We start from the raw sequence: 21,570 nt of genomic DNA on the forward strand, positions 1-21,570 counted from the left end.
TTTGTGCAAATCCAGCATTAAACTGATTGAGATTGAGAAAGTTGTCCTCAGCAAAAAATGAGCTGCACATAGTTTTACATGTGGATTATAATTTTCGGGAACCGAGTTAAACATAAATTGTAACCATTAATGTCAAAGTACAGAGTTCCTGGGAAGCCCAAACAAAGATGATTGGACTCAGAGATGAAAAAAACAGCGTTTCAACGACATGGCGACAAAAACAAACAGCTCTTCCTTCTTCTCCGTCGGAGCGCAACAAGGCCACGCCCCCTGTTTGTGTATTCATGTGGGCGGTGGTTAGTCAAAAAAAATGTTTTAGTGATGTCATTACTACAGGAACTAGAGGGCTGTAGTCCAAACGGGTGGTTTTTTTGTAGGCGAATTCTGTTAAATCAAATATCTCGCTTGGCATTGAACTTTGAGCTTTAGAATTTTACAGATATTATTTATACTCTAACAACATCATTACACACTAACTAAAGTTTAAAACATGGAATCACGAAGAAGGGGACCTTTAAAGATAAAGCCTGCCCAGTAGCAGATAAAGCATAGGCCTGCAATATCTGTTGGCATTCTGCTTCTGGAAATAATTGCTCAGATGTGTTTTAATAGTTTCAAGTTCTTTATTATGAAAACAAAAACCAGATGAAACGGGTTTTATTTCACACTTGATATCTTATGTCACTCCAAATGACAACATTGAAATATGGTTCAGCTGTGGAATATTATCGGTTAGAATATAAGGTAATCAAACATAAAATGATTCCTGCTGCTCTAAGTCATCATGTATCTCAATTTCATAATAATAGTTAACAAATGTTTATTTACAAAGGTTAATGTTTCACGAGTTCACGCTTACATATAATTAGCTGAGGTATGGAATGCATATTTGACGTGCTGTCCGGGTAAGGGCTCCGGGCTCGGGAATGGCCCGAACCTAGAGTACCCCCACTTCCCCGTCTAATTATAAAGTGAACTCGAAGTGAGGAGATGGGGTGGAGGAGGGATGCTGATTGACCGTTGATGGATAGAGGTAAGTCAGCGATATTTATACTGTGGGATTGATTACTAGATTGTGGTCCACCTGTGTCGAATAGGCTAAGTATCTGACGCGCTCCTCCCGAACCTTGTTAACGAGAACATCATATCTTGTTCACTCTGCCTAAGCCTTTTAAACCTGATCATATTTTACCCAGGGTTTGCTTAAAATTTGACTTTGAGGCTTTTCAACTTGGTAATGATCTTCATTAGTTTATTCTCATTAGTATAAATCTGCTCCTCCTTCAATCTGAACTCTCGAAGCTGTGCCTCGTAATAACGCTTGTACTCGTTCAGTCTTTCCTCCAGCTTCTGCTTCTCTTCAGCAAACGTGGCCTTCAGCTCTTTTTCTTTCTCTTGTAATTTGTTCTCATATTCTCGTCTCAGTTCATCTTCCTTAGTTTTCAGCATGCGCTCCACATCCTGGTAAGATTCACTGGTGTAATATTCACCTCCATTAGCTGCGACCATGGCGTCTACCTTCTCCAGCAGCTCCACAACCTGATTACGATCCTCCATGTGTTTATTGTTGAAGACGTGATATCTCTCCCCACAGCGTCTCAGGATTTCTTTCAGGTCCTTGCTGGCTTCACTGATGTGTTCCTCAATAGAGCAGTCCAGTTTATCACCGTGAGTGAAGAGGACGATTGTGTGTTTATCTGATTCTTCTCCGAATATGGCTCTGACCTTCTCCACTGAGACTTTCTCCTCTTCAGTAAATGAGCTGAGCTGAATGACCAGGAGGATGGCATGAGGTCCAGGTGCCGTCATATTTATACACTTACTGATCTTCTGTGTCAGAACCTCTTCATCTGAAATATCGGTGTCAAACATGCCTGGTGTATCTACCAGAGTGATTTCTCTCCCTGCCACATTTTCAGTCACTTTGCCACACTTTTTGGTTACAGATGAAAAACTTCTTGCAGCTGTGAAGGCACTTCTGCCCAGAATGGTGTTTCCAGAGGAGCTTTTACCTGCTCCAGTCATTCCCACCAACACCAGCCTTCTCTGTGAAACTGAAAAACAGTGAGAGGATACGGTCATAAGCATTCAAATAAAACAGATTGCAGCTTACAAGCTGATTGATTGACTGTAAAGTACATTAAAATAAAGTAAATGCAAATAGTGTTAACATTTGTACGTGTATACTTACAATTTGGAGTATTTAATTCAAAGCTTCCTCTTCTACCTACAAAAAATAAATAAAAATAATAATATTAATTAAGTAGACGTTTGGTTAATTCTAGATTTTTTTTTTTTTTTTTTGGTAGTAGTGTGGCAGAGCAATATCAGATCTCGTCAAACTGCAATCTAGTTTTTATTTTTATATCAGACATTAGATTGAGCTCAATGGTGACATTAACATCTGACAACATTCAGTACTTGCTCTGCAGTACATTTCTGAACCATTTCATGTGTTATGCCTGTGGGAGTTATTAGTGAAACATCATGCCATCATAGTGTTTCACACGTTGCCAGGTTGAGGAACTTGAGATTAGATTATTGTTATGCAGACAAAATATACTCTCACTATTTCATAGCTCAGATTACTAGAAACCCTTTTACCATTTTATATTTCTGTACACTTCAACTGTCATGTGACCATCATTTCTGCCAGACTGTGAAAAGGAGAAACACACGGGAGGAGTGGAAGAAACCCATTTACTCTAAAAACAGTTTTTGGCATATCAGTATAACATATGTAAGTCATATGGAGGTTACATCAAAGCAAATTCAACCACGTCAAAAAATATTTATGATGCATTTTGTTGATTTAGCAACATAAAAAACCATGCAAATTAGTTAGCCAAACACTAGCCTGAATTGGTAATTTAGCTAATTTTTCTTTTCCAAAATGGCAGCTATAAGGTTAACTAAACCAGCATCTTAACTTAATAATTCAGCCAGTCTTAAAGGGTTAGTTCACCCAGATAGCAAATTTATTTCATTAATAACTTACCCACATGTTGTTTCAAACCCGTAAAACCTCCGTTTATCTTCAGAACACAGTTTAAGATATTTTAGATTTAGTCCGAGAGCTCTCAGTCCCTACATTGAAGCTGTGTGTACTTTTTTAATGTGGCTGACACTCCCTTTGAGTTCAAACAAACCAATATCCCGGAGTAATTCACATACTCAAACAGTACACTGACTGAACTGCTGTGAAGAGAGAACTGAAGATGAACACCGAGCTGAGCCAGATAACGAACAAAACATTGACTCATTCACGAGTCAAGAAAACCGTTTCTGTCAGACGTGTCCGATTCGTGAACCGAGGAGCTGATGATACTGCGCATGTGTGATTCAGCGTGAAGCAGACCGACACACAGGGTGTCTGAACTGAACTGATTCTTTTTGTGATTGATTCTGAACTGATTCTGTGCTAGTGTTATGAGCGCGGGTAAACCAAAGGCTTGAATCAAGGGCAATCATTGCAAATGACGACATTACGTCGAGCGCAAAAGAACCAGTGAACTGTTTTCTTCAACCGGTTTACTGAATCGAACTATCCGAAAGAACTACTGGTGATCCGAACACCGATGCAACCGGTTCTTCACTCGTAAACGAGTCAGTCTATTGTTCGTTATCTGGCTCAGCTCGGTGTTCATCTTCAGTTCTCTCTTCACAGCAGTTCAGTCAGTGTACTGTTTGAGTGCATGCATTACTCCGGGATATTGGTTTGTTTTAACTCAGAGGGAGTGTCAGCCACATTAAAAAAGTTAACAGCTTAAGTCATTTGTGGATTAATGCGTATTGGAGACGAGAACCGTTTAAAATGATTCAGTTCGATTTGGTGAACTGAATGATTCGTTCGCGAACCGGATATCCAGCTGCATTGTTTTGAACTCTCTCTCACAACAGACACGGAAGAGAAGACAATGCTGAATAAAGTCGTTGTTTTTGCTATTTTTGGACCAAAATGTATTTTCGATGCTTCAAAAAATTCTAACTGACCCTCTGATGTCACATGGACTACTTTGATCATGTTTTTCTTACTTTTCTGGGCATGGACAGTATACCGTACACACAGCTTCAATGGAGGGACTGAGAGCTCTCGGACTAAATCTAAAATATCTTAAACTGTGTTCCAAAGATAAACAGAGGTTTTACGGGTTTGAAACAACATGAGGGTAAAGTTATTAATTGCATAAATTTGCTATCGGGGTGAACTAACCCTTTAACATATAATTCCTTACATTTATATAGCGCTTTTCTAGGCGCTCAAAGCACTTTACATAGTCAGGTGGTATTTCCTCATCCACCACCAGTGTGCAGCATCCACCTGGATGATGCGACGGCAGTCATATTGCTCCAGAACGCCCACCACACACCATCTTACTGGTGGAGAGGAGACAGACTGATGAAGACAATCAGCAGATATGGGGATTGTTAGGAGGCCATGATGGTCAGATGCCAATGGGTGAATCTGGCCAGGATGCTGAGGTCACACCTCTACTCTTGTAGAAAGACATCCTGGCAGTCAGGACATCGGTTTAGCGTCTCATCCGAAGGACGGTGCTTGTTGACAGTATAGTGTCCCCATCACTACACTGGGTCGCTAGGACCCAAACAGACCACAGGGTGAGCACCCCCTGCTGGCCTCACTAGCACCTCTTCCAGCAGCAACCTAGTTTTCCCAGGAGGTCTCCCATCCAGGTACTGACCAGGCTCAGCCCTGCTTAGCTTCAGTGGGCTGCCGGCCATATCACAATAAGCAGGGCTATGAAAGTTACTTTGTAAAATGTTTTTCACTACATAATACAAAATACATGCTTTAAAAAGTAATCAGTAATGTCTTTCATTAGATTACTCAGGTTTAGTAACTTAATATAATAATACGTTGAAATACTTAAGCTATGAAACACACAAAGAAACATATTAACTGGATGTCTTGTTTTTATGCTTTCCAAATCTAAATAAAAGTGATTAAGATTTGTGTTTTCTTTGCATTTTAGTTTTAACAACAACAGTTTTCCAAATAATTTCTATGAACAACAAAAAATGTTATGTCATTTAAATCTTCCAATCAATAGAAATTTGAATACAAGGAATGGGATTATGTGCTGTTTCATGCTGCACAGGAAGCAAGTGCGAGGTTAATAATATTTAATTAGAATAATGACACAATACAAAACTGAGACACAAATAACGCTGGGAGGAATGCACAGTCCAAGATGGTGGTGAGGAATGATGAATCCGGAAGGCGGAGGTGAGTTGGCAGCAAAAGGGGGTGACCAGGAACTGCGGGGAAGCGAGCCGAAAGGTAAGTGGTGTTGCTTGATGGTGGTTGCGTAGAGTTGACGGGGTTCCGGGGAAGACACGGACTTCCAACGCAGAAACACACAAGAAAGCAAGGCACGTGTTACAAACATGAAACAACGCTCTTGCAAACACAAGACACTAGCCAAACCAATATATAGGGATGAGTAATGAGTGACAGCTGTTGCTGATGACAATTAATGGAGATGCCCACGAACTAATCAGTGCTGACGCGTAACACACAGTCTTCACCCACAAAGTGCAAAACCCAGAGATCACGGTTTACCAACCGTGACAGTACCCCCCCCCCCCTCTAAGAACGCCTCCTGGAGTTCCCAGAAGGGCCTACCTGCTGATTGTAATCATCAATAAGGGAGTGATCCAGTATGTCCCTAGCAGGTACCCAACTCCTCTTCTCCAGACCGTAACCTTCCCAGTCCACCAAGTACTGGAATCCTCGTCCCTCCGTCTCGAGTCCAGAATACGATTAATCGAATAGGTCGGTTACCCATCTACAAGACGCGGCGGCGGGGGTACCGGGGTAGGGATTAATACGTGAATAAAACACGGGTTTAATTTTGGACACATGGAAGGTGGGATGTATCCTGTACGGGCGGTGCGGTGGGCGCAGTAGGAGAGGTGAGTTGATGGATCTGCTGAGTGAGCTCGGACACCTGTGTCACCAGCGCTTGGATCGCGCGTCCGGTGTTCACGATGCTCTCCTGCTGCTGATCAACACGGTTGATGCTGTGATGAATGAATTCAGAAAGTGAAGTGGTGCTCGCTGCTTCCATGTTGTGGTGAGAGCGTTCTGTAACGACTGGGTGAAGGAGTGGCAGGAAGCAAGTACGAAGTTAACACAATTTAATGGAGACAATGATACAAGACACTACTGAGACACAAATTTGACTACTGAGACACTTCGCTTCCTCCGCATCGTCCCTTAACTGTGCTATAGATTTAGTTCCAGGTAAGTCTCCGCCTAAAGGCAAGCTTTACTCTCTTTCTATTCCGGAGAGGGAGGCCATGGAGAAATACATTTCTGATTCCTTGGCATCGAGGTTCATCCGCCCTTCCTCTTCTCCAGCGGGGGCGGGATTCTTTTTTGTGGGTAAGAAGGATGGTTCTCTGTGACCTTGTATTCACGATAAAGAACACCTATCCATTGCCTTTGATGTCTTCAGCTTTCGAGAGCTTACAGGGAGCATCCGTATTCACAAAATTGGATTTACGTAACACTTATCATTTGGTCCGCATCAGAAAGGGGGATGAATGGAAAACTGCCTTTAACACCCCTAGAGGGCACTTTGAATATTTGGTGATGCTGTTCGGGCTCTCTAACTCGCCAGGGGTTTTTCAAGCACCCGTTAATGATGTGTTGAGAGATATGGTAGATCAGTTTATATATGTTTACCTGGATGACATACTGATTTTTTCAGGATCTCTCCAGGAACATGTGCAACATGTCAGATGAGTGCTCCAGAGATTACTTGAGAATGGGCTTTTTGTCAAGGCGGAGAAATGCATATTCCATTCACAGTCTGTTCCCTTCCTAGGGTATATCGTCTCATCCGAGGGAATACGTATGGATCCTGACAAGGTTAAGGCTGTGATAGATTGGCCATCTCCAGATTCCCGTAAGGCCCTACAGCGGTTTCTGGGGTTCGCCAATTTTTATCAACGTTTTATTCATAATTTCAGCCAACTAGTCTCACCTCTGACGGCCTTGACCTTCCCCAGTACTCCGTTCAGGTAGTCGGAAGCAGCAGAGACTGCATTTACCAACCTCAAGAGCCGCTTCGTTTCGGCTCCCATCCTCATAGCCCCTGATCCCACACGGCAGTTCGTGGTGGAGGTCGACGCATCAGAGGTGGGGGTAGGAGCAGTTCAGACGATAAGATGTATCCCTGCACGTTTTTCTCAAACTTTTTATCTCCTGCTGAACGCAATTATGACATTTGTAACAGAGAATTGTTGGCTGTCAAATTAGCTTTAGCAGTGTTAATTTCGTTGACTAAATATTTTCGTCATTATTTTCGTCACGAATATATTTTTGCGGACGAAAACAAAACGAAAACTAAAAAAGAAGGCACTGATGGAGACTAAAACTATGACTAAATTGATTGACATTATCGTCAACGAATAAAGGACGAGACGAAAATAGACTGTGACGAAAATCAAATCAGCAGACGGGAGAGATGCGAGGAATTAACAAAAGAACCGGCAAAACGCAACAGGCGAGACTGCATGAGAGAAGAGAACCAATCCGAGCCTGACTTATTGAGACGTGAAGCGAAGGTTTTCAGTTTTTAAATGAGCTCCCGGGAAGTCGGCATTCGAAGAGGTGATGTCTAAAAGAGCGACAAAATGTCCACAGCTCACTTCACGTTTGACGACGAACAAAACAAAACAAAGCACGCGGAACGATCATTCGTTGCAAGAACACAACCAATTTGAAAAGACATTTACAGACGAGCCACCTGGATATTTTCTCAAATGTAATTTCACAACGATGTTCTTTTGTTTATTGAGCTAAGCAAAATTGGAAGACTGCAGTGCGTAGATGTTGTAGTATTAAATATTACGAACTGAAAAGTACTGTAATATAGCCCCTTCTTCAAGTTAGATGAGAGCACAATACTAATACGTATTATTATGATACATAAATTTGATTAATACTAATGTTTAGTATATTTTATAATGTTCTACTTGTTGACAATATCACAAATATTTCTATATTAGTCATGTGAAACGTGAATGTTCACATCCTATCATTATACATACTAATCTAGCAATATTGTAGTATTTAAAACATACAATATTGCAAGACAAATGAATACCTTATAAAATCTTGTTACTTTTTTTATCCACCCAACTTATTAAATATTTATTTTAAATGTATGCACTTATTGTTCAGCTCAGCTGTAAGCTTTAAGGTCCTGGACCTAACTTTATTTTTCTTTTATTGATGGTCAATTGGCAGCTAGTTATTGTTTACATTATCATGACAGTGTTTGTTGCTGCATAAAAGCTTTTGAATCGAAATAAAGACACAGTTGTGTTGAAATAAAGTTGAATTTGTGTTTTATATATTTTGGTTAAGTTTGTTTCCTATACCAGCTGTAAAAAATTGTCTAGTAAATCTGTTATTGATTTTAGTCTTATTTTAGTCGACTAAAATACCAAGCAATTTTAATCGACTAAAATACCAAGCAATTTTAGTCGACTAAAATAAGACTAAAATTAAAACAAATCAGATGACTAAAACTTGACTAAAACTAAAAAGAATTATAGTCAAAAGACTAAGACTAAAACTAAATTAAAATTTTGTGTCAAAATTAACACTGAGCTTTAGAGGGGTGGCGTCACTGGTTGGAAGGGTCAGGGGTACCTTTCATTGTTTGGACCAATCACAAGAATTTAGAGTACATTAGAACTGCCAAAAGACTCAATTCCAGGCAGGCTCAGTGGGAACTTTTTTTTCGGTCATTTTGATTTTACTCGATCAAAATGATCGTACCGCCCGGGTTCCAAAAATGTCAAACCCGATTCTTTGTCACGTCTTTTTGATCCTTCCACCCGCCCGGTGACTCCCAAGTGTTTTTTACCTGAGAAAATAGTCATCTCAGCACTCTTATGGGAGGTCGAATCAAAGGTCAAGACGGCCTTAGAAGGGGTAACGCCTCCGCCCGGTTGCCCACCGAATCGTTTATTTGTGCCGGAGGAGTTACAGTCCGAAGTTATTCAGTGGGGTCACTGCTCTAATGTTGCTTGTCATCCAGGGATAAGCCGAACCAAGGGTTTAGTTAAACAACGATTCTGGTGGCCACTTATGGCTCGTGACATCCACGATTTTGTTTTGGCTAGCTCAGTTTGCGCCAGTGGTAAGTCGTCTAACCGGCCTCCTGATGGGCTTCTTCAACCGCTGTCTGTCCCTTCGAGACCCTGGTCCCACATCGCACTAGATTTTGTTACCGCCCTCCAATGGCATGACGGTCGTATTGACCGTAGTGGACAGGTTCTCGAAGGTGGCACATTTCATTCCCTTGCCCAAATTACTTACAGCCAAGGAGACAGCGGTCAATGTCCTAGATCACGTCTTTCGGTTACATGGCCTCCCGGTAGACGTGGTTTCTGACAGGGGATTCCAATTCATATCCAAATTTTGGAAGGAATTTTGTAAATTGTTAGGAGCGACGGTTAGCCTGTCTTCGGGTTATCATCCCCAGAGTAACGGGCAGTCTGAGCGAGCCAACCAAGATTTAGAGAGAACGTTGCGATGTTTAGTCTCCAAGAATCCTTCTTCCTGGAGCCAACAACTCTCTATGGTGGAGTACGCTCACAATTCGTTACCAGTGTCAGCCACCGGCCTTTCTCCGTTTCAGTTTCCAGTTTTTCCTAGTCTGGAATCTGAAGTCGCGGTTCCCTCCACTCACGCATTTGTCCAGAGGTGCCACCGCACCTGGACCAGAGCCCGCGAGACTCTACTCCGGATGATGGAGCGCACTAAGGCCAAAGCTGATCGCCACCGGACAAAGCCTCCCGTTTACGTCGTGGGTCAAAAGGTGTGGCTTTCTACTAAAAATATTCCTCTCCATTCCGTTTCTAATAAATTAGTAGCCCCCAAATGTATTGGCCCGTTTACTGTCACCAGGATCATAAGTCCGGTGACAGTCCGCCTAAAAGCTCCAGCGTAAAGGAGAATACATCCTGCCTTCCATGTGTCCAAAATTAAACCCATGTTTTATTCACGTATTAATCTGCCTATCCCGGTTCCCCCACCACCGCGTCTGGTAGATGGGGAACCGACTTATTCGGTGTATCGTATTCTGGACTTGAGACAGAGAGGATGAGGATTCCAGTACTTGGTGGACTGGGAAGGTTACGGTCCGGAGGAGAGGAGTTGGGTACCTGCTAGGGACATACTGGATCACTCCCTTATTGATGATTACAATCAGCAGGTAGGCCCTTCTGGGAACTCCAGGAGGAGTTCTTAGAGGGGGGGGGGGGTACTGTCACATTTGGTAAACCATGATCTCAGGGTTCTGCACTTTGTGGGTGAAGTCTGTGTGTTACGCGTCAGCATTGATTAGTTTGTGGGTGTCTCCGCTAATTGTCATCAGCAACAGCTGTCACTCATTACTCATCCCTATATATTGGCTTGTCTAGCGTCTTGTGTTTGTGAGAGCGTTGTGTCATTTTTGTGACCTATGCTTTGCTTTCTTGTGCGTTTCTGCGTTGGATGTCCGTGTCCCCGGAACCCCGTCCACTCTACGCAACCCACCACCAATCAACACCACTTACCTTCGGTTCGCTTCCCCGCAGTTCCTGTGTCACCCTCTCCTGCTGCCAACTCACCTCCGCCTTCTGGATACTTCAACCATCGCCACCATCCTGGTGCATGAACACTCATATAAACAGTAGCTGTGAAGATTGCACGCACAGAGCATAGACTGTATAAAAACATGGATGTAGTGTCCGTGACATCATCCGTAGACTCCTGAACTGTGTTTTTGAAGCCTAAAGTGTGTAGAGCGGGCCGTCGCCATCTTGGCAGCGCGTCATCGAGCGACTCTCCCGGACAATCAAAAAAGGGCAAAAAGGTGGGAGCTAGTTGCTGAAGCCACACCCACCTAGCACGACGGCAGTGTCAGCAGCGGTAGTCCACCTGTCACTCAAGTGGCTACGCCCTTAATTATGCAGAACTTTAAATCTTAATATAATTTAAACGGATGAGTTATAAAAAAATTCACCCCCCTCACAGTTGTCATGAAGGGCAAAATTAGCTATTTAGACCAAAATCATTTTTTGAACCAGGCTGTAAACATGTTTTTTCCTGCTGTAAAATTGGGCATTTTAACATGGGGAGTCTATGGGACTGACTCACTTTTGCAGCCTGCCTCAAGCGGCCAGTCGAAGAATTGCAGTTTTAGTCACTTCCTTATTGGCCTCACGAGGGAGAGCGGGAGGTTGGCGCTCGGCACAGAGGAACACAGAAACTAGTTGTCAGTGCTGTCCTGTGATTTATCACTAAAGTAGCTTAGAATTTCAAAACTTATTATAGCATGTTTGTGTGCAGCGCACATGAAGCACAAGCGCGTGCATAGAGAGCAGGGGTCGGCGGTCGCGCTGCGAGTTCCCGGTTTGTGTCCGTTCTCGAACTCTTCTGTGTATTTTAACTTTAGAAAAGGTTGTTCTGAGTCAAAACTATGATACAGAAAACTACATCAGTATATCATCATAAACAACCGTTTTTGTCTTACGTGAACATAAACAGATGAGAAAGAAAACACACGTGCAGTATTTTTGCTTAAAGAGACAACAGCCTAATAGAGGCGCTGCCTGTCATTAATGTTAATCAATGAACAAAAGAAAATCATTCACTGATCTTGACTGAATATATTTAATAACTTTACTTGATTAATCTTTCTTTTATTTCTAAAAAGAAAAAGAAGTGTTTTTAAATTTTAATTACAGTTTCTGTACCTGAAATTTAGTTTAGTTGTATTTATTTATGATATTGCTAATTGATTTGTTTGTTCCTTTCTTATTACTGACCTATCTTATTACTTTTTAGTGTCTATTTAGTGTCAAATATTAAAGCGTCTTCAACACTTTAATATTTGAAATTTATATTAATCTAGTTGTTTTTGCTATGGTATTTTTTTTAATCACAGGCAAAATTCCTCTTGTAGTGTTTTGTAGGCTGCTGATTTTTGCTCATGTTATTCAGCTGCAACAGAATGCTTTGTTAATTTTCTTTTAAATATTGGATTTTTTTATGTTATTGGAATCGAAACTAGGAATCGATAAGAATTGGAATCGATAAAATTCAAACGATACCCAACCCTAGTAAGAAATGTTACGAACATAGATAAAATAACTGCTGATAGTCAATCATATTTACAGTAAAAACCTTGTCAGTGAACTATGAGGGCAAAAAACCAAACCAAAACCGAAACAAAATAATAGTTCATTAATCGTAATTGAGGTAAAATGTTCAATTAATCGAGGTTTTGATTATAGGCCATAATCGTCCAATTTTTTGTACCCACATTTAAACCTGACTGTGTTAAACACACCGCATACTCAAGAACATCAAAGCAAATGCTCAGCTTACATTAATGTGTAATATCAGAAAAGAAAATTCAGCTAACAATTGTGTGTACATGTGAGTTTCTCTGTTTTCTCATCAATCAAATCAATAAGCCTAAACCAGCAAAGAAGGCAATATAGCAATGTTCTGACACACCTCTGAACTTGATCGTGTTATACACGCAACATAGAAGAGAAAATAATAATGATTAAAGAAAATCAGCCAATCAGCTGTGTTTAGGTCAGCGTACAAAGAAAGAAAAATAAAATTCAGCTCATTTGAGTGACAGTCCCTTTCTCTCACATTGACATACAGGCAAAGGCAGGAGAAAATAGTTTCAGCTGAATAACACCATTCTCACACACACAATTTATGTGTGACAACTGTGTGTGTGTGTGTGTGATAGGGGTGGCACGGTTTGCTGAAAAAACTTTAACTGTTCAGTTCACCCCACATGGTTCAGCACGCGCTGAGACCGCGGTGCAACTGAAATCTGACAAAGCATCTGTAATATGGTAGCAAGTAAAACAAACTGGGTTCAACTAATATATGTTTCTGTTGATGGATGTGCATTCTGGATTCCCAGACATTACAACAATAGTGATAAGAAAAAAAAAAAAAAAACCTGGACAGACCATACACTTTTGTTCAATGTAAATGCCTTATGTTGGAATATGAGAGCAGTCATTTATTCCGTCATCACCCAGGTGCTCACAGATGAGACCTGAACAGCACACGTTAATATGTATTTAAACTAAACTCATTTAAGCTTTGTCAGTTTAAACATTTAAGAGCCAATGAACGCGAGCTTGCGTGCGCAGTGAGAAGATTTGTGCATGCGCTCATCTGGAGAGCGCAAACCCGCACCTCAGAACGCGCGCAAATATAGGCCTTCTCTGAAGTATTGTGTTTAAATGGACAAATTCACACATTAGGTCAAAATGCCCATTTTGGTAAGTATCCTACAGCAGACATAGTCAGCTGAACGTAGGCCTGCTGTATCAGTGTATTAATCGAACACCAACAACCAAGAAATCACTCACTGCTCTTGATCAAAAAGCTTTTGTAACTTTAATAAAGAATTATTTTTAATTTATATAGTCCAATATGCAATGCTGTTGCATCATATAAATGCAACCTTGCATATAAATATGCAACCTGCCTAATCACTGTTTATTGTTTGTATCTTTACTCTATTGTATTTATTTGTGCTGTTGCTTGTAGTTGGATAGAATATACTTCTTCTTTTTTTAATTAGAATGTATAGTTTTTACATAAACATAGCACATACCGAACTGTACCGAAAACCGTGACTCTAAAACCGTGAAACAAACCGAACTGTGAAAAAGTTGAACCGTGCCACCCCTAGTGTGTGTGCGCGCGCGTGTGTGTATACTGTACTTCAGTTCATTTAAATGTCATGAAGTCTTTGGCGGAAAGCTGAAGGTGATTGCTGATAGGCTGTCCCAATCAGTAGCTCCTGCACAATCCAATCACGTTTGAGAGGGAAACAACAAATTGAGGGTTTTCGAGATTTTTCTTTTTTTCCTTTGTTTCCATCCACACGGAGACGCGTTTCTGTGAATATGCCCACATTTTTTATCGGATAGTCGTTTCGACACACGGATCCATCTTTTTGGAAAAGTGAAACCAATAAACTGAGTCCCAGAGTGGATAAATTTGAAAGCGCCGCTTTTGCGTTTACGTCTGGACCGCAAATCCGTATAATTTCTGAAACGATGACGTCATCAGCCCATGTCTCGCCTCTAGTCAGACACCTGTACGTCACGTAACAGCATCAAAAACATGAACAAACACTGAACGATTGTCTTTTTATTAACTATTTACTGGGAAGAACGAGTCATCTCGGAGGATGATTCGTTCAGTCGCGCATGCGCATTATTCTATGGGTTCTGTTCTGCCAGTAGTAATTCACCTGTGTCAGTCAATGCAGTCTTGAGCTGGAAAGAGAATTGATTAGTTCATAGTTCAGGTCTATCGGGTTTTTGACTCGTTCCTTAAACACGTGACAGCCCCATACGCTTACCCAATTCAATCTGAGCCAGAAAGAGAATTGATTAGTTCATCTCATGAGTCTTTTGGGTCGAGTCGTTCCTTAATCACATGACAGACCCATACACTAAACCATGCAGTCTGAGCCGGAAAGAGAATTAATTAGTTCATAGTTCGGGTCTATCGGGTTTTTGACTCGTTCCTTAATCACGTGACAGACCCATACACCAAACCTATGTAGTCTGAGCTGAAAAGAGAATTGATTAGTTCATCTCATGAGTCTTTTGGGTCGAGTCGTTCCTTAATCACTTGACAGCCCAATACGTTAAACCAATGCATTATTGAGCCGGAAAGAGAATTGATTAGTTCATCTTTCGGGTCTTTGGGTTGTTCGTTCTTTTGTCATGTGACGTGACAACATTGGCTAGAGTAATTAGTTAATTTACAACCTTCCTTATAAATGGGTGCATAATACTTATTGTTATTATTTATTATAATTATTGGTTATGCTTTAAATTTTGTCCATATGATGGCGAAATCACTTTGATAAAGAAGAGATTTTTTTTCTAATCTTCAAAAATGACCTTGTTGTATGATTTATGTCTTTTGAGTTCACCCTTCAGATTAGACTACAGAACTGTAGTGTTACTTGTTTAGGATTCAGAATATTATTTGCTTTTAACTTATGTCATTATGTACTTTTTGAGCAATCTTCTTGTAAATATATTAGACCAAAATGTCAAGTTTGCCTAGGAAAAGCAATTATTATACCAGCAATCTCAAAATTGGATTGAAAATGAACAAACTATTGTTAGATTGATGGATTTATATGAAGATAATATATTAATGTCATTTGACAATCTGGTGTCGAAGTTTGATATACCTCGCAAACATTTTTTTAAATACTTGCAGCTTAGAAGTTTCATTTTTTCGAAATTGAAAAATTCAGTACAACTCCCTTCATTATCCTCATTGGAAACTCTTTCTACACATGACATGACTGTTTCAGTAAAGGGCGAATTACCCAGTTATAAAAAAAAAAAAAAAAAGCAATACACAATATATATAATATACAATATACTGGCACAGAATTATAAAGAAGGTGCTGAAAACAAAAGGCAAGCATGGATGCAAGATTTAAATAAAGACATTTCATTGGATGAGTGGGGTACAATATGTTTGAAAGCGCAAACCCAAACTATAAACACTCGATTGAGACTCTTACAATATAATTGGATAATGAGAACTTATATCACTCCTGTGAGACTAAATAGATTTAAACCTAGTATTCCTGACTTATGTTTTAAGTGTAATAAGTTTCAGGGTACATTTTTTCATTGTGCGTGGGAATGTGAGGAGATGCAAATGTTTTGGAGTAAGGTAATTCAGTATATATCTCAATTTACCTCCTCTCCTATTTCTTTAAGCCCTTTAATATGTGTATTGGGTATGTATGAGGATAGTTGCTCTCGGCGCGGCAAAGAAAGAAAAAACTGGTGGATCTGTGCTTGCTACAGGCAAGGCGTTCGATTGCCCTTTGTTGGAAGAGTGTTGGCCATCCATCCCTTGGGCTTTGGCTAAAAAACTTAATAGCCAGTTTGGCCCTTGAAAAGCTTATATATGTAATAAAGGGGAAGTCTTCTGAATTTAGGATATTTGGGAGATATTATTGGAATTTGTTAAAAGAGGTGATCTTGAAGAGGCTATAGATGTGTGAAGTATATGTTTAGGAGTGTATACAATATATATATATATATATATATATATATATATATATATATATATATATATATATATATTATTTTTTTGTTGTTGTTATGTATGTATGTGTGTATGTGTATATATATATATATATATATATATATATATATATATATATATATATATATATATATATATATATATATGTGTGTGTGTATGTATGTATGTGTATGTATATATATATACTGTATATATATGTATATGTTTATAAAAGACTTCCAGGGTTATAGTGGAGGGGGAGGGTTTTGAATAAGGTATGTTTGAATTGAAATGTATGTTTTGTTATATGTGTTTGGTAAATGTGCTGTAAAATTCAATAAAAATATGTTTAAAAAAATTAATAATTATAATTGTTAAATAAATAAAAACTAACCTAAAAAAAAAAAAAAGAATAAACTAGGCTATAAATACTTTGTTTTGTAGCCTTGGATTATATTATTATATAGCCTAGTGTTTATTTACTGATAGACAGTCAAAAAGGCAAATTCGTCAATATTTTATTTATAATAGGGCTTTATTTATTTATAAAATAATAACACAACACAGATCCTGAAGAAACAGTAACAAAAACACAGTGACAGAAATGTCAGAAATAGCGTATTGGGCTGTCACGTGATTAAGGAACAACTCGACCCGAAGACTCATAAGATGAACTAATCAATTCTCTTTCCAGCTCGGACTGCATTGGTAGTGTATGGGGCTGTCACGTGATTAAGGAATGACTTGAACCCGAAGACTTGTCAAACAAGAGGTGAGCTAATCACAGACTGAAGACCCAGGTAAAAAATTTATTAATCTTTTCTGTATCTTTATAGCATTTTAGTTTTTTTATTGTTTGTAGTGTGATCAATATTTGCATAAGTACTAGATGTGCTGGGGAAGTAACACGTTTGCTAAAATGAACGAAATGACTCGAAAAAAGATTCATTCATTTTGCTGAACGAGACTCAAAAGTCAGATTCGGTAAAATGATCCGAACTTCCCATCACTAGCAATGAGCATAGTCCATGTCTTTTTCTCCGTTTTAAGTGTATCTCTGTGCAGAATTACAGCGCCACATGCTGGTCTGGCATGTATACTACATCGTTTTGTGGTTTCGTGTGGACGCGGATATTTCTTGAGACAAGGAAAAAAAAAGATTCGATTGATGGATAGAAATGTAGCGGAGTAAAGAGTACAATATTTGCCTCTCAAATGTACTTGAGTAAAGTCATGAGTACTCCCCCCAAAAAATAAAAATAAATAAAACCTCCGTTTATCTTCTGAACACAGTTTAAGATATTTTAGATTTAGTCCGAGAGCTCTCAGTCCCTCCATTGAAGCTGTGTGTACGGTCTACTGTCCATGTCCAGAAAGGTAAGAAAAACATCATCAAAGTAGTCCATGTGACATCAGAGGGTCAGTTAGAATATTCTCAAGCATCGAAAATACATTTTGGTCCAAAAATAGCAAAAAATAAAACTTTATTCAGCATTGTCTTCTCTTCCGTGTCTGTGTGAGAGAGTTCAAAACAAAGCAGTTTGTGATATCCGGTTCATGAACGAATCATTCGATGTAACCGGATCTTCTTGAACCAGTTCACCAAATCAAACTGAATCATTTTAAACAGTTCTCGTATCCAATACGCATTAATCCACAAATGACTTAAGATGTTAACTTGTTTAATGTGTCTGACACTCCCTCTGAGTTCAAACAAACCAATATCCCGGAGTAATTAATTTACTCAAACAGTACACTGACTGAACTGCTGAGAAGACAGAACTGAAGATGAACACTGATCCGAGGTATATAAACTACCAAGTGGTAGTTTATATAAAAAGTTTGAGAACCAATGGTTTAAAGAAATGGTATAATATGAAATCCTGCTTTTTAAGAACTTTTCAGTAAACCATTTCTTCTTTCCCCTTGTAGAGTCATCGAGGATCCAGTTTATTCTTGAAACATTGGTAAGAAATTGTTCATCTGCTACATTGCACTGTCACTTCTGCTAGAGATTCAGTGATAGGTTTTGATTGTACTTAGTTTAATAAAATTGTACTGAATTTGATTTTACTTATTTTACTACACTGTATTGCTAGTGTTTTGATTAAAACAGTCTAACTGGGGGCTCTGAAAACACTGCTTGTGAATAATTTGTTAATATTGTACATTTTCATCTGAATACATTAAATAAGTGTTTAATGAATAGTGTTGTCCACTTTGTTTCCAACCTCACTGTTACTGAACTGTAAAGTGAAAATATTGTGTGATTTATTTTGCATTCAGTTTTCAGTTAAATATATTTCACAATATCAAAGTTATTGTCAAACATTGTGGACATACCTAAACTCACTGGTCAAATCTTATGTTCCCTCCAGAAGTTTGCCCTCTGCAAGTGAACGACGCCTTGTGGTGCCATCCCAAAGAGGTTCAAAATCACTCTCAAGGACCTTTTCCTGGACTGTGTCCAGCTGGTGGAATCACCTCCCAATCTCTTTACTCATTTTCAAGAAACATCTAAAGACTCATCTTCAAACCTGGCTATGCGTTCTGTACTAGACTAACTGAGACTTGTCATGGCACTTGTATACTGTTGTTGTTCGCTTGTACACCTGACTGCTTCTGTTCTTCTCATTTGTAAGTCGCTTTGGATAAAAGCGTCTGTTAAATGATTAAATGTAAATGTTTCTACAGGACGGTACAGAAAGTGCACAAGTGGGAGAGAGTGGAGGGGACGGCGTCAGAAAGGACCGAGCGCTGGGACACTTTCAAGGATCACCCGAAGCACAACCACACTGTATACACTAAGGCTGCTGGTTCTAACATTTTAGAGTGCCCTGCGGTAGAAATCTCATTCTGCATTCCCCACGGTAAAGAAGACACAGTCCGGGGGGGTTCCCATTAGAACCCCCCCCACTCGGTGTGCCCCCTCCCACGCTGGGCCCTTGGAATTGTCCTTATCTTCCCTCCCCTTACAGCGGACCTGTTTGAACTGTTCAACACATTTTCACGGCACAAATGTACACATCTCTTGTCATGAGACACATTACTAAAACATGTTTTTGACAGAAACTGTAGTTTTCCACCAAAATAAAAGATCCACTGGTTTCAGTCATCAATGTACAAGGGTTTCTCTTGCAAGTGCTGCAAAAAATATGCATTTATATGCCAAATTATTTTACAAAAACCTTTAAATATTATTGGATTTGGATTGTTCTACTACATGTTTTTAGCATTACCTCCATGCATACTCTGCATAATAAAGTGTGGGATTATTTTCATCTGTTTTATTCAGTATGTTTCCAAAAATAAAACTGCTGTTTGACAATTTTGAGCATGTGGTAGTTTATTGAAGTTGTTTGTAAAGCCATTGCTGCCAGTCATTAGATTTTTAGCCTTGCATGTACCTTGTTGATCTAAATGCCCACTAGGATCTAGGTGTATTTATACACGGTGCAAGGTTATTAACTTTTCAAAATCAACACCTCATTCAGCTTTCATCCCAGAACGACCGTAATTCACCCGTAATGCAGGTAAAACGGTGAAACAGCGTTGCGATTTCAATGTTGATCCAATTTGCAAAATCGAAAGGTAATTCAACGTTGATTCAACCATGGTACCTGACGTTGTTTCAACGTTGAATCAACGTTGAAATGCCGGCTGGGAATGTACTCCGTGACTGTCAGGCTCTGAAACTAGTATTATTTCAATACCATATTACGCAACTGGTTTAATGACCGACGATATAAAAATAAATCAGTCCACACGTCTTTAATGACTATTAAGCCCGTTTTCAGAAGTAGCCTACACACTTCACATAACGCGTGCGCGTCAAATCGAAAGTAAAACATCACGGAGATTCTGTGTTAAAACACTTGCACTTGCGTGCCCTCAAGAGATTACACAAATATTTGCTAGTATAACTATTATAACCAAAATTATCTTAAAATAAAGACAAAAACGTACCTTTTCCCTCTTTTTTAGAGCTTGTGGACGCCATGATGCAAAACAACTGCGCAGCTCGCAGAAAAGGAGACGTCCTCAAAAGACTGGGTTCGTGGCAGAAGCGGAAACGAACAATACAATTAAATTTTCTACCTATTAGATTGTGTTTTATTAACGTCTACACCTACCTCAACCATAAACATACCCTTTACAATGATGCAGCTAGTCTGGCTATAGTAATTATTGTTGTAGCCTACAATGTGATAAAACAAAAAAAACTCTGCCTTGATGTGCGCATGCGCAGTAGTGCCTTTCGTATCCCTTCTCACGGATTCCGATTCAGAATTTGAGATCAAATGTGATCACCGGAAGAAGTGTCACATGATAGGCTACCATCATTTCTTCACGAATAAATAACGAATAAGTGTCGTGTGTGAGAGGGAATTAGAATAAATTACGTCAAGTGGAGTTAGGGTTAAAGCCTTTCACAAAGTCCATTCAAACGAATAAAAACAATGATTCGTTTCTGTCTGTTTCCTGCTGTGATATGTATGATCTGCCACAAACTTTCAATATTATTGTTACTGATAATATAACGTAATTTGTAAACGTTTTACTGTCATTTAAAATAAATTATTATTCTTATTATTATTCATAGTTTTTAGTGATTGATTATACGCTGTAAAAATGAACTTTTGCCATGGTAAACAATAGCTACCAATATTACTACAAGAAACTACATATACATGTAGCCTACTTTCACTCAAGTAGCAATTTCAGAGTGAAAAATTGTTTCAAATAAAATAAATAACATGATAAATTAAGGTTTTAAATGATTCTGAAGACTTGCCAGAGCTTAATATTAACCAGATGCCAGCATAAGGAATAATAAGCAGCACAAAACCAAAGAAAGTTATATTTATTTATATTTATTATTTGATAGGCAAACTGTTGAGATATATCATGTATAATGTAAATGCAGACATCCCAACCTGCAAAAAGTCATTTCAGGGAGGTATCCCGAAGACCCCCCACCCCCCAAAAAAAGGAAGGAAATACATCTCAGCTCTAGCACCTTCTCAGTGAGACTTTGCCTATCTGAATGGGAGAACTGACATATATTTGAGCAGCCTTCCCTGCGCTTAGCCTCCATGGCATGTTGTGGTCCCTAAAAGTTATAAAAGCATAAAATATTATTTCTATAAGCTATAGGCCTATATAATTATTAGTTAATTTTGTTTAAATATGTAGATTACTTTTACTATTTATATAATCTGCTTATACAATTTATGTAAACTGCTTTTATTTATTTTCCATTGCAACTTTAAACAGGTCTAAGGAGTTGTTGTTTTCAGGTAGCCTTGGCAACTAGCCTGAATAATATGCAGATGAAATGAAACTTGTCAACTCACCTCAACATGCCTTTTGCAATCATATAACCCGCCATGGGCAATGCTTGAGCAAGACTGTCATTATGT

General features: G+C 39.2%; 2 protein-coding genes across 2 annotated transcripts in view; both read right to left on the minus strand.

Moving 5' to 3' along the window:
• Nucleotides 1-21,570, minus strand: part of LOC127987559 (uncharacterized) — a 1,718,354-nt gene that overhangs the window by 419,771 nt on the left and 1,277,013 nt on the right. The gene's annotated exons all lie outside the window — the stretch shown is intronic.
• Nucleotides 586-20,363, minus strand: LOC127987595 (GTPase IMAP family member 9-like). Its single transcript, XM_052589968.1, has 3 exons — nucleotides 20,114-20,363; nucleotides 2,192-2,227; nucleotides 586-2,054 (listed from the first exon to the last, which is right to left on the minus strand). Exons 1-3 carry the CDS (start codon nucleotides 20,145-20,147, stop codon nucleotides 1,204-1,206), a joined length of 921 nt encoding a protein of 306 aa, XP_052445928.1. The 5' UTR covers nucleotides 20,148-20,363; the 3' UTR covers nucleotides 586-1,203.

This window comes from Carassius gibelio, chromosome B22 (assembly GCF_023724105.1).
Source record: "Carassius gibelio isolate Cgi1373 ecotype wild population from Czech Republic chromosome B22, carGib1.2-hapl.c, whole genome shotgun sequence".
NCBI lineage: Eukaryota > Metazoa > Chordata > Actinopteri > Cypriniformes > Cyprinidae > Carassius > Carassius gibelio.

What these genes read in the sequence shown, in the direction of transcription:
- LOC127987595 (XM_052589968.1), bottom strand. Translation starts at nt 20,147, where the DNA reads ATGGCGTCCACAAGCTCTAAAAAAGAGGGAAAAG. An exon ending in CTCTAAAAAAGAGGGAAAAG is followed by an intron (nt 2,228 to 20,113) that starts GTACGTTTTTGT and finishes TATTTTTTGTAG; the next exon opens with GTAGAAGAGGAAGCTTTGAA. An exon ending in TGAATTAAATACTCCAAATT is followed by an intron (nt 2,055 to 2,191) that starts GTAAGTATACAC and finishes ACTGTTTTTCAG; the next exon opens with TTTCACAGAGAAGGCTGGTG.